We start from the raw sequence: 13680 nt of genomic DNA on the forward strand, positions 1-13680 counted from the left end.
GAAATTGTTGCTAGTAGATAGAAATATAATGTAGTTTTATATGTTCATCTTGTACACTGTGGTCTTCTTAAACTTGTTTATTAGTTTTAGTATTTGTATTATGATTTCTTAGAATTTTTACTTAGATAATCATATCATCTGCTAATGAAGAGTTCTTCTTTTTCAGTATGAATACCTATTTTTTTCTTGTCTTACTACATTGATTAGATGTGCATTACAGTGTTGAATAGAAGTAGTGGAACATATCCTTGCCTTGTTCCTGATCATAGGAATAAAATATTCAGGTTTTCATCATTAATATAATATTAAGTATAGATTTTTCATAGATGCCCTTTATAAAGTTGATGAAATTCTCTTCTTTTGTCATGAGTCTTTAACAACAGGGATATGTTCTGAGAAATGTGTTGTTGGGGGATTTTATTGTTGTCCAAATGTCAAAGTATAATTACACAAACCTAGATGGTATGGCCTAGTACATACCTGGGTTATCTGGTATAATCTATTGGGTCTGCTGTTGTATATGTGTTCTGTCATTGAAAGAAACATTGTTAAGTGATGAGTTACTGTATTTACGGTTGGTGAGAATTTTTATAAGGAATAGATGTTAAATTTGTCAAATAACTTTCCCTGCATTGTGGAATTGGTCATATAGTTTTTGCCCTTAACCTATTAATAGAATATATTTCTTCTTAGGGAAAACTCCACAAAATTTAATAATTTTATAATAATTACAGAGTTGTGCAACCATCATTGTAATTTAATTTTAGAACATTTTCATCATTCCAGAAATATACCTATACTTATTAACTCCTCATTCCCTACTCTCTGCTCTGCTCTGCCACCCCCACCCAACAAAAATGCTAGGTAAGTGCTAATCCACTTTCTGTCTGTATAGATACAGGTATTTTTTTTTTTAGAGATTTATTTATTTATGCACACAAGAATGGGGATACAAGCTAGAGGTGTGGGGGGTGAAAGGATTCACCAGAGACAGACTGGGGAATAGAACAGGCAGATTGACCGAAATACACTGCTGAGGTGAGCAGCAGGCGAGACAGGAGAGGTCTGCTGCTCCATATGGGTCAGCTTCCTGGCGGGGAATTGAACTCATGCTGCAGTGGTTGGCCATAGCTTGATAGTGTTGACGTTAACCCTTGTGCCACCGGGGAGGCCCCATTCACTGCTTCTTATGGCTAAATATTCTGTTGTATTGATATATAACATTTTGTTTATCCATTCATCAGTTTGTGGTCATTTGAGTTGTTTCCACTTTGGCCTAGTATGAGCACTACTACTCTGAATATTTGTGTACAAGCTTTTGTGTGTATATGTTTTTTATTTCTTGGTAAATAGCTAGGAGTATAATTGTTGAGTTATATGGTAACACTTCATTAATACTTTGGGAAACTGCTAAGCAGTGTAACTGCATTATTGTCTATTCCCATCAAGTGAATCTACACTCTGGAAGAAAATACTTGCAAATCATCTTTCTGATGATAAGGGAATTACCTTTTTTTTTTTTTTAAAGATTTATTTATTTATTTATACAAGCACTGGGTACAGTCAGAAGTGCGGGAGGGTGAGAGAATTCACCAGACCCAGAGCAGGGAGCAGAGCAGGCAGAAGGACCGAAGTACACTGCTGAGGGGAGCAGCGGGCAGCAGGAGAGGTCTGCGCACCATGTGGGACCCTCCTCTGGTGGCCGGGGAGCAGCCCGGGGATCCAACCTGCGCTGCAGAGGCTGCGGGCAGCTTCGCAACCCAGCGCTCAACCACTGCGCCACCGGGGAGGCCCAATTACCTTTTTTTTTTTTAAATTTATTGATTTTGCATAGAAGAACTTGGGTGTAATTCAGAGGTGCGGGAGGTGAGAGGATTCACTAGAGACATAATGGTGAGCAGAATAGGCTCCCCACAATGTATAAGGATTCCAATTCCTCTACATCCTACACAACTCTTGTTAATGTCCATCTTTTTGATTAGTCTTTCTAATCTGTGTTAAGTAGTATCTCTTGGATTTACATGTCCCTAATGGCTAACAGTATTGAGCATCTTCTCATATGCCTATTGGCCATTTATCTATCTTCTTTGGAGAAATCTATTTATTACCTATTTAAAATTGTATTATTGTGTTTTTATTTCTGATTTATAAGAGTTCTCTTTATATTTGGGATAAAAGCTGAGGGCCTCACTGGTGGCCAAGGGGTTGAATCTCAAAGCTATCTCCACTGCAGCCTGAGTTCGATCCCCCATCGTGGAGCTAACCCACATATGGTGCAGCAGACATCCCCTATCTTGCTCCCTGTTCCCCTTAGTAGTGTATTTCACTCAATCTGCCTGTTCTGCTCCCCACTCCGTCTCTGGTGAATTCTCTCACCACCCCCCAACCCTGCACCTTTGACCTACACCCCAGTTCTTCTACGCAAAAATCAATAATTTTTTTAAAAAGATAAGACCCTTATCAGATAGATGATTTGCAAATATTTTCTTCCAGAGTGTGTATTCCCTTTTCACCTATTTGATGGTATTTTTTGAAACAATTTGATGAAGGACATTGATGAAGTCCAATTTACTTCTTTTCTTTTTTAAGGCTGTGCTTTTGTTACCTTATCTAAAAAATCATTTCCTAAATTAAGATCCTGTGTTTTTATGGTCTACGTGGAGTGAGTTTTTGTGTATAGCATTAGGTAAGCTTTCAAATTCATTCTTTTGCACATGAATATCTAGTTTTTTCAGTACCATTTGTTGAAGACTTTTCTTTACCATTAAATTGTTTTGGCCCTTCCCTTTTTCAAAAATTAACAGACTGTAATTTTTTTTTTTAAAGATTCATTTATTTATATAAGATTTATTTATTTATTTATACAAGCACTGGGTACAGTCAGAAGCGGGGGAGGGTGAGAGAATTCACCAGAGCCAGAGTGGGGAACAGAACAGGCAGACAGACGAAATACACTGCTGAGGGGAGCAGCGGGTGGCAGGAGAGTCTGCGCGCCATGTGGGACCCCCCCCAGTGGCCGGGGAGCAGCCGGGGATTGAACCAGCACTGCAGAGGCTGTGGGCAGCTTCGCAACCCAGCCCTCAACCGCTGCGCCACCAGGGAGGCCCCAGACCGTAAATATTTAAGGCTTATTTCTGCACTCCTGATTCTACTGGCCTAACTGCCCATCCCTTATCAACACCTCCTATCTTGATTATTGTAGCTTTGTAGTAAATTTATAATTTGGAAGGGTACTTTCATCTTTCTTTTTAATAGTATTAGCATGGTGTACCTTTTTCTATACTTTTAATCTATTTGTCTTTTTATTTAAAGTTATTGTACTTGGATTCTACTTTTTAAAGCAATCTAACAATCTTTGCCTTTTAATTAGAATGTTTAGGTAATTTAAATTTAGTATTATTGACATAGTGATTTTTATTTTTTATTTTTCTTGTCTCTTCTTTGTTACCTTTTTTCTTTTAGTGCCTCTTTTACATTAATTGGATTTTTAAAAAAGATTTATTTATTTATGCATACAAGAGCTGGGGTACAGGCCAGAGGTGTGGGGGTTGAGAGAATTCACTAGAGACAGAGTGGGGAACAGAATAGGCAGATTGACCGAAGTACACTGCTGAGGGGAGCAGCGGGTGAGTCAGGAGAGTTCTGTTGGGCCATGTGGGTTGCTCCCTGGCCTGCTGGGGATCGAACTCATGCTGCAGAGGCTGTGGATTGCTTCACAGTGCGGTGCTTAACCCTTGCGCCACCAGGGAGGCTCTAATTGGATTTTTTATGATTTCATTTTCCTTCTTTGTTTATGAGCTATAACTCTTTGTTTTCTTATTTTGGTTGTTGCTTTAGGACTCATAGATTATGTCTTTAACATACCACATTTTACACTCAGTGATATTATACCAATGTACTGTATAAAAATAATATATTTTTAAATACTTCTTTCTGGTCTTCATTCCTTAATATAGATCCATATCTACATCATTTTTCTTCTACTTGAAGGAAATATTTTTTTATAGTACAGGTTTGCTGGTCATGTATTATTTCAGCTTTTAAAGTTTCCTCTGGAAACTGAAGGAGGTGATGGTCTATGCTTCTCTCCTGGCTTTTAAATGACTGTCAGCAATTTTTGGCATTCCTTGGCATATAGACACATCAATCCGATCTATGCCTTTGTTTTCATGTAGCATGTGATATTGATTCATTATTCAAAATACAAAGTTTAATCCATAAGCATTAGTTAAAAATTACAAATATGTAACTTTAGATTAAAATGTTCAGAAAATGCAAAGAGATGACAATAAGAAAAAGCAAACTATTACTGAAAATATTTGACTCAAAAACTTTGCTTCTTTCTGTAGCTATTGGAAAAATTAGAGGAAGACCTTTTCCATTGCTCTTATTTTTTGAGGCTATCTTTAGCACAAGTCATGCTTTTAGACGTCCTATTGATGCAGAACTAACCTTGGAAGGAATCAAATGTGGATTGTCTGAAAAACGTTTAGATTTAGTTACCAATTGGGTCACTCAGGAAAGGTAAGCAAAATTAAGCTTTTAACTAATAAAGTTTTTGTTCTCAACTTTTTAATAGTTTTCCTATCAGTACTTTCTTTGAGCATTTGCTTCAGGCCCCATTGCAGTGCATCAGTCAGGATATAATGTAGTGATTGGCAGGGGGTAGGGTGGGGGGAGGCTTATTTCCCAGCTCCATCCAGGGTATTTACTACCTCCCTTTCTCCTGGGGCTAGAATTCCTTGTTTCTCTTTCCCCTTCCCCACTATAGGGCCAATTCCTTTCTTTTGGGGCTTGACCCTCCTACTTGCTTAGAATAATTTTTCTTTTTAATTGGACTTTGGAAAGTGACAAGCCAAGACAGAGCAACCTGTCTTTGATTTTGGCTTTCTCTTAGGCGGAACATCATCATGATGGTGACTATTTAAAAAGTAAAATAAAGGTATTACTAAGAAACAAAAACTAAATGTTGGTATTGTCACATTGCTCTGGTAAATCACTACAAATACTAAAACAATTACTAGTTCAGCCTCAGGAATTGTTTTGGCTGTAGCTACCATAACCTATATTTTGGTTTTAAGAGGGGGAAGTCAGGGAATTGCTTATTAAAGCATTGATTTGTAATCAGAAGCTGCCTTTTGATTTAATTTTTAAATTTTTTATTTTATTTTATACATTTTTTAGATCATTTTTCATTTTTGCACAATGTATGCATTTTCATCTTGGTAATAGTCCCCATACAATTCCCACCTGCCTTGTTTTGATCCTGCTTCCTCCTCCCCCCACCTGGAGTGTATCTCTGGTTTATAGTTGCTTGTTGATTTTGATTTTTACTTTATTACAATTAGGTTTTTTCCTGGTCCCTTTTTTAGGTTTTCTAAATTCCTGCTATGAGTGAGATCATCTGGTATTTTTCTTTTTCTTTTTGGCTTATTTTGCTGAGCATGATCCTTTCTATCTTATGATCCAGCAATTCCACTCCTAGTTATTTACCCAAAGGACACAGAAACATTAATTCAAAAGGGCACCTGCACCCCTATGTTTATAGCAGCACTATTTACAATAGTTAAGCTATGGAAACAACCCAAATGCCCAAAAATAGATGGCTGAATCAAGAAGATGTACATAAATACAATGGAATATTATGCCACAATCAAAAAAGAAACTCATGCAATTTGCAGCAACATGCCTTTTAATTTTAGACCCACCTTTTTGCTGCCACCCCAGTAAAAGAGAGATCTTTATTTATGGATTTTTCAGTAAAGAGACATCTTATAGGGGTTTTAGGATTTCATTTTAACATTACTGGCATTTTGTCATATATACAGACACCAATATTTTGAGATTGCTGTTATTCTGTGGCTATTAAAAAATGTAACCAAACGTAATTTCCATACCACCACCAATTAGAAGTTATATCTTGGGCCTCCCCGGTGGCGCAGCGGTTGAGCACTGGGTTGCGAAGCTGCCCGTGGCCTCTGCGGCGCCAGTTCGATCCCCGGCTGCTCCCCGGCCACCAGAGGAGGGTCCCACATGGTGCACGGACCTCTCCTGCCGCCCGCTGCTCCCCTCAGCAGTGTACTTCGGTCCTTCTGCCTACTCTGCTCCCTGCTTTGGCTCTGGTGAATTCTCTCACCCTCCCGCACTTCTGACTGTACCCAGTGCATGTATAAACAAAACAAACAAATAAATAAATAAAACATGCCTCTATAAAAAAAAAAGAGGATATAGAAGTTATATCTTTAATCATGCCTAAATATTCTTTTAGCTTATGCTGATAATTTCTAACGAGAGTAATGGTGATAATACTGATGTTTCACTTCTATTGTGTATGAAGATGGTGAATTAAAATATGACAAGTGAAATTTAGTCAGTAGAACCATATCAAGTTGTCTTCTTCAATCTCTCCAAATAGGCAAAGTTATGTTCTTTTTTTCCTGTTTCTTATAAATCTATAACACATTTTAAAAATAACACTGGCATACTTTGTCTGTTTTCCTTATAGTACAAATACTTGCAAGATCTGTCACTTTATTTTGAACTAAAATTTGTTATCACTGTCTTTAACCAGCATGTAATAAGTTACAGGCTTAGAATCTGCATGACCTCTGAAGACCTTAAGACAGTTTTTGTCTACCTTATAACTTTAAATCCCGTTAGAATTTTCAGGAGGGTTTTGACCTTTTTTGTAGGTATTTTAAAAATGTACTTCCCCAAAGGAGTACCGATGATTGATTTTGTCCTAGTTAATGTTAAATCTTAGATAAGTTTAGTTTCTTCCAGATCAATTGATCAATTGGCTATTAACTTGAAATTCTTAAAGATTATAGAAAATCCACTTCTGGTATACTGAGTTTTCATATATTTCATTCTTATCCACTCATCAAGAACTATAATGTGTGCCCTATTGATCTTCTTGCTCTAGGCTGACATTTTCTGAGGAGGCTGGAGATGTGCTTTGTGATTATGGGGAGCGTGATACTTATAACAAGGCTAAGTGCCTGGCTCTAGCTCAAATTATTTATAGTAAATGTGGTTTGCACAAGAAATTTCTTCTTTGCCTGTGTAAACAGGGTCAGGTTCATGCAGCCATGGAATATATGCAACAATTCAAGGACTTAACTTCTGGTAAGTTAAAAACAAAAATTAAAAAAAACCCTACCTATTTGTATATATTGGAATTATTTAATTGTAAAGTCACCCTTGATAGCCGGCAATATTTTGGGTTTACATTATAAATTGATAAGTAGATTTCTTTTGTAACTTTTACTGAAAATAATTAAGTCAGGGCTGATGAATGACATTCATGTTAGCCATTCAAATAAATATTTCCTTAATACATAAGCATTTAGTAAACTGGATAGTACTGAAATATATAGTTTTAAAAACAGATTTATTTATTTATGCATACAAGAACTGGGGTACAGGCCAGAGGTGTGGGGGGGTGAGCAGATTCACCAGCAACAGAGTGGGGAGCAAAACAGGCAGATGTACTGAAATATACTACTGAGGGGAGCAGCAGGCAAGACATGAGAGGTCTGCTGCACCATGTAGGTCATAAACCTGGCCTGGAATCGAACTCATGCTGTAGTGGCTGTGGACAGCGTCATAGTGCTATGACTTAACCCCTTGTGCCACCAGAGAGGCACCTGAAATATATAGTTTTAAAGATAAATTTTGCAGATATGCTGGACCATGCTAATTAAAGGTTTTTTTTAAAAAAATAACAGCTTGTCTTAGCTAATGTTCTGAAGTATAATGTAAGCATTAAAAGAGAAAAATTAAGGAAATAATGTTCATTCAAAATTTTGCAACAACTAGGTTGCGATTGGGCAGGGATCTGAGACAAATTTTTTTTCTCTATTTTTTTAAAATAAATTTTATTTTTATATTCCCCATACAATTGCAACACCCTTATGTTGACCCCAACCCCTCCCCTCCCCGCTCCCCACTCCCCATAGAGTGTCTCTGGTTCATAGTTTTTTTGTTGATTTTGATTTTCACTTTCTTATAGTTATTCATTTTCCTGGTCCCTTACTTAAGTTTTCTAGATTCCTGCTATGAGTGACACCATCCGGTATTTTTCGTTTTCTTTCTGGCTTATTTCGCTGAGCATGATCCTTTCCAGCGCCATCCATGTTGCTGCAAATTGCATGTGTTATCTTTATTGAGTGCTGAGTAATATTCCATGGTATATATGTACCACATCTTCTTGATCCAGTCATCTATTTTTGGGCATTTGGGTTGTTTCCAAAGCTTAGCTATTGTAAACAGTGCTGCTATAAACATAGGGGTGCAGGTGCTCTTTGGAGTTGATGTTTCTGTGTCCTTTGGGTAAATACCTAGGAGTGGAATTGCTGGATCATATGGAAGCTCTATGTTTAGTAGGTCCAGAAATCTCCACACAGCTCTTCACAGTGGTTGGACCAGTTCGCACTCCCACCAACAGTGCAGAAGAGTTCCTTTTTCTCCACATCCTCACCAACATTTGTTGTTGCTAGTTTTTTTAAAATGTGCCATCCTCACTGGTGTAAGATGGTATCTCATGGTAGTTTTGATTTGCATTTCCCTGATTACAAGTGATGTTGAACATTTTTTCATATGCCTGTTGGCTATTTGCATTTCCTCTTCAGAGAAGTTTCTTTTTAGCTCTTCTGCCCATTTTTTGACTGGATGATTTTCTTTGTTTTTGTTGAGTCTCATCAGCTCTTTGCAGATTTTTGTGATCAGACCTTTATCATTAGTGTTGTGTGTAAAAATGTTCTCCCAGTTGATGGGGTTTCTCTTTGTTTTTGTTATTGTCTCTTTTGCTGTGCAAAAGCTCTTTAATTTGATGTAGTCCCAGCTGTTGATCTTTGCCTTCACTATCACTGCTTTGGGTAATGTGTCTGTAAAGATGTCTTTGATGTGCATATCACGTAGTGTTTCGCCTGTATTTCCTTCTATGTATTTTATGGTTTCAGGTCTTATGTCTAGTTCTTTAATCCATTTTGTCTTGGTTTTTGTGCATGGTGTTAGGTAGTAAAGTTTCATTCTTTTGCATGTAGCGACCCAGTTTTCCCAGCACCATTTATTGAACAAACATTTTTTGCTCCAATGCATAGTCTTTGCTCCTTCGTCAAAGATTAGTTGACCATAAATCTGTGGCTTTATTTCTGGATTTTCTACTCGATTCCATTGGTCTGTGTGTCTGTTCTTGTTCCAATACCATGCAGTTTTGATGATTATGGCTTTGTAGTATAGTTTGAAGTCTGGGAGTGTGATGCCTCCATTCCCTTCTTTTTTTTTCAGGAGAGCTTTACCTCTTTTGTTAGATTTATTCCCAAGTATTTGATTTTTTTGTTTCGATAATAAAAGGGATGTTTTTTTTTATTTCTTCTTCTTCAGATTTATTGTTTGTGTATAGGAAGGCTACTGACTTTTGTGTGTTGATTTTGTATCCTGCCACTTTACTGAACTGATTGATGAATTAAATTAGTTTTTCTGTGGAGTTTTTGGGGTTCTCTATGTATATTATCATATCATCTGCAAATAGTGATAGTTTGACTTCTTCTTTTCCTATTTGGATTCCTTGGATGTCCTTCTCTTGTCTTATTGCTCTGGCTAGGACTTCCAGTATTATGTTGAAAAGCAGTGGTGAGAGTGGACATCCTTGTCTTGTTCCAGATCTTAATGGAATTGCTTTCAGCTTTTCACCATTGAGAATGATACTGGCTGTTGGCTTGTCATATATGGCCTTTATGATTTTGAGGTATGTTCCTTGTATCCCAAGAATTTCAAGGGCTTTTATCATGAATGGGTGTTGCACTTTGTCGAAAGCTTTCTCAGCATCTATTGATATTGTCATATGGTTTTTATATTTCTTTTTGTTGATGTGTTGGATAACGTTGATTGATTTTCGGATGTTGAACCATCCTTGTGTCCCTGGGATGAATCCTACTTGATCATGGTGAATTATCTTATGGATACATTGTTGGATTCTGATAACTAAAATTTTATTGAGGATTTTTGCATCAGTGTTCATTAGGGAGATTGGCCTGTAGTTTTCCTTTTTTGTGTTGTCCTTGTTTGGTTTTGGTATTAGTGTAATTTTGGCTTCATAGGACGTGTTTGGTATTGTCCCTTCCTTCTCAATTTTTTGGAAGTTTGTGAAGGATAGGCACTAATTCTTCTCTAAATGTTTGGTAGAATTCATTTGTAAATCCATCAGGTCCTGGACTTTTGTTTTTCGGGAGGTTTTTGATTACTATTTCAATTTCGCTGCTTTTAATTGGTCGGTTTAGGTGTTCTATTTCTTCTTTATATAGCTTTGGGTGATTGTAGACTTGTAGGAATTTGTCCAACTCCTCTAGATTGTTGAACTTGTTTCCATATAACTGTTCATAGTAGTTTCTGATTATTCTTTTGATTTCTGCTGTGTCCTTTGTGATTTCTCCTCTTTCATTTATGATCCTGTTTATTTGCGCTTTCTCCCTTTTTTCCTTTGTGAGCCTGGCTAGGGGTTTGTCTATTTTATTGATTTTTTTGAAGAACCAGCTCTTGGTTTCATTGATACTTTGGATTGTTTTTTTAGTTTCAGTTTCATTTATTTCTGCTTTGGTTTTTATTATTTCTTTTCTTCTACTGGTTTTGGTTTTTTTTGGTTGTTCTTTTTCTAGATCTTTGAGCTTCGAGATTAGGTTGTTTCTTTGAGTTCTTTCTTGTTTCTTGATGTGAGCCTCTATTGCTATATATTTTCCTCTTATTACTGCTTTTGCTGCATCCCATACATTTAGGAAATTGGTGTCCTCATTGCCATTCAATTCAAAGAATTTTTTAATTTCCTCTTTGATCTCCTCATTAGTCCAGTGGTCTTCCAGTAGTGTGGTTTTTCAATCTCCATGAGGTAGGAGAGTTCCTTGCCTTCTTTTTATGGTTTATTTTTAGTTTGATGCCTCTTGGTCAGAAAAGATGGTTGGTATGATTTCAATCTTGGTGTATCTGTTGATGTTTGTCTTATGTCCCAGTATGTGATCGATCCTGGAGAATGATCCTTGGGCGCTTGAGAAAAATGTGTACTCCGTTTTTTTTGGGTTTAGTGTTCTATATATGTCTGTTAAGCCCAAGCGCTCTAGGTCCTTATTTAGAACTTTAGTGTCTTTACTTATTTTTTGTGAGACAAATTTTTTTTAACTTACCAGAATTTACTTAGAATTGGTGACACTAGTTGAGTAGCTGCTCTCTTATTATGAATCTAGTCTAACAGTAACCTTAATGTACAGACAGCTCTGACATCTCCCTCTCTCCTAGGATGATGAAATCATGAATTACAGACTATGTAATCCCAGTTCAAAGAAGTTGCAAAATGGAACAAAATAGTAATTCTAGGGCACATTTTTATAGGATAAAGAATCTTATATGGGGCCTCCCTGGTGGCACAAGAGGTTCTTGTGTGCATAAATAAATAAATCTTTTAAAAAAGAATCTTATATGGCTGTTGAATCTAATCATTTTCAAATAATAAATGGACTTTTACTTAGAATCTATATTTTCTTAAGACTTTTTTTTAGAGTAATTCTAGATTCAAAGAAAAACTGAGAATAAGGTACAGAGATTTCCAGTACACTCCATAGGCTCTCTTACTATGAAGATTCCCCTCCAGAGTACTACATTTGTTACAATTTATCAACATAGCATCATAATCACTCAAAACCTATAGGATTCATTCTTTTTTTTTTTTTCCATCTGTTTTTTTTTTTTATAAATTTTATTGTTATATTCCCCATACAATTGCAGCCCCCCATTCTGACCCCAATCCCTCCCCTCCCGCCCCCGCCCCCCTAAAAGTGTCTCTGGTTCATAGTTTTTTGTTCATTTTGATTTTCACTTTCTTATAGTTATTCATTTTCCTGGTCCCTTATTTAAGTTTTCTAGATTCCTGCTATGAGTGAGACCATCCGGTATTTTTCTTTTTCTTTTTGGCTTATTTCGCTGAGCATGATCCCTTCCAGCGCCATCCATGTTGCTGCAAATTGCATGTGTTTATCTTTTTTGAATGCTGAGTAATATTCCATGGTATATATGTACCACATCTTCTTGATCCAGTCATCTATTTTTGGGCATTTGGGTTGTTTCCAAAGCTTAGCTATTGTAAACAGTGCTGCTATAAACATAGGGGTGCAGGTGCTCTTTGGAATTGATGTTTCTGTGTCCTTTGGGTAAATACCTAGGAGTGGAATTGCTGGGTCATATGGAAGCTCTATGTTTAGTAGGTCCAGAAATCTCCACACAGCTTTCCACAGTGGTTGGACCAGTTTGCACTCCCACCAACAGTGCAGAAGAGTTCCTTTTTCTCCACACCCTCGCCAACATTTGTTGTTGCTAGTTTTTTTAATATGTGCCATTCTCACTGGTGTAAGATGGTATCTCATGGTAGTTTTGATTTGCATTTCCCTGATGACAAGTGATGTTGAACATTTTTTCATATGCCTGTTGGCCATTTGCATTTCCTCTTCAGAGAAGTTTCTTTTAAGCACTTCTGCCCATTTTTTGACTGGATTATTTTCTTTGTTGTTGTTGAGTCTCATCAGCTCTTTGCAGATTTTTGTGATCAGTCCTTTATCATTAGTGTTGGGTGCAAAAATGTTCTCCCAGTTGGTGGGGTTTCTCTTTGTTTTTGTTATTGTCTCTTTTGCTGTGCAAAAGCTCTTTAATTTGATGTAGTCCCAGCTGTTTATCTTTGCCTTCACTATCACTGCTTTGGGTGATGTGTCTGTAAAGATGTCTTTGATGTGCAAATCACGTAGTGTTTCGCCTATATTTCCTTCTATATATTTTATGGTTTCAGGTCTTATGTCTAGTTCTTTAATCCATTTTGAGTTGATTTTTGTGTATGGTGTGAGGTGGTGGTCAAGCTTCATTCTTTTGCATGTAGCGACCCAGTTTTCCCAGCACCATTTATTGAACAAACTTTCTTTGCTCCAATGCATAGTCTTTGCTCCTTTGTCAAATATTAGTTGACCATAAATCTGTGGGTTTATTTCTGGATTTTCTATTCGATTCCATTGGTCTGTATGTCTGTTCTTGTTCCAATACCATGCAGTTTTGATGATTATGGCTTTGTAGTATAGTTTGAAGTCTGGGAGTCTGATGCCTCCATTCCCTTCTTTTTTTTTCAGGAGAGCTTTGGCTATTCGGGGTTTTTTGTGATTCCATATGAATTTCATCAATAATTGTTCTATTTCTTTGAAGAATGACATTGAAATTTTGATTGGAATAGCATTGAATCTGTATATTGCTTTTGGAAGGATGGCCATTTTAATAATGTTTATTCTTCCAATCCATGAGCAGGGGATGTCTCTCCATTTCTTTGTGTCTTCTTCTATTTCTTTTAACAGTGTTTTATAGTTTTCTTTGTATAGGTCCTTTACCTCTTTTGTTAGATTTATTCCCAAATATTTGATTTTTTTGTTTCAATAACAAAAGGGATGGTCTTTTTGATTTCTTCTTCTTCAGATTTATTGTTTGTGTATAGGAAGGCTACTGACTTTTGCGTGTTGATTTTGTATCCTGCCACTTTACTGAACTGATTGATGAGTTGAATTAGCTTTTCTGTGGAGTTTTTGGGGTTCTCTATGTATAATATCATATCGTCTGCAAATAGTGATAGTTTGACTTCTTCTTTTCCTATTTGGATTCCTT

The 13680-nt window shown here is 36.7% G+C and overlaps 1 protein-coding gene across 3 annotated transcripts in view; it reads left to right on the forward strand.

Annotated features, from left to right (window-relative positions):
• The window catches only part of CLHC1 (clathrin heavy chain linker domain containing 1), a gene marked incomplete at both ends in the record, with an annotated part of 45390 nt that overhangs the window by 18225 nt on the left and 13485 nt on the right, over positions 1 to 13680 (forward strand). For all 3 annotated transcript variants that reach the window (XM_084235950.1, XM_084235948.1, XM_084235949.1), the window contains 2 exons: positions 4350 to 4524; positions 6926 to 7128. In XM_084235950.1, coding sequence (XP_084092076.1) covers positions 4350 to 4524; positions 6926 to 7128 — 378 coding nt within the window. The remainder of the gene's footprint in view (positions 1 to 4349; positions 4525 to 6925; positions 7129 to 13680) is intronic.

This window comes from Talpa europaea (assembly GCF_964194135.1).
Source record: "Talpa europaea genome assembly, chromosome: 6".
NCBI classification, from domain to species: Eukaryota; Metazoa; Chordata; class Mammalia; order Eulipotyphla; family Talpidae; genus Talpa; species Talpa europaea.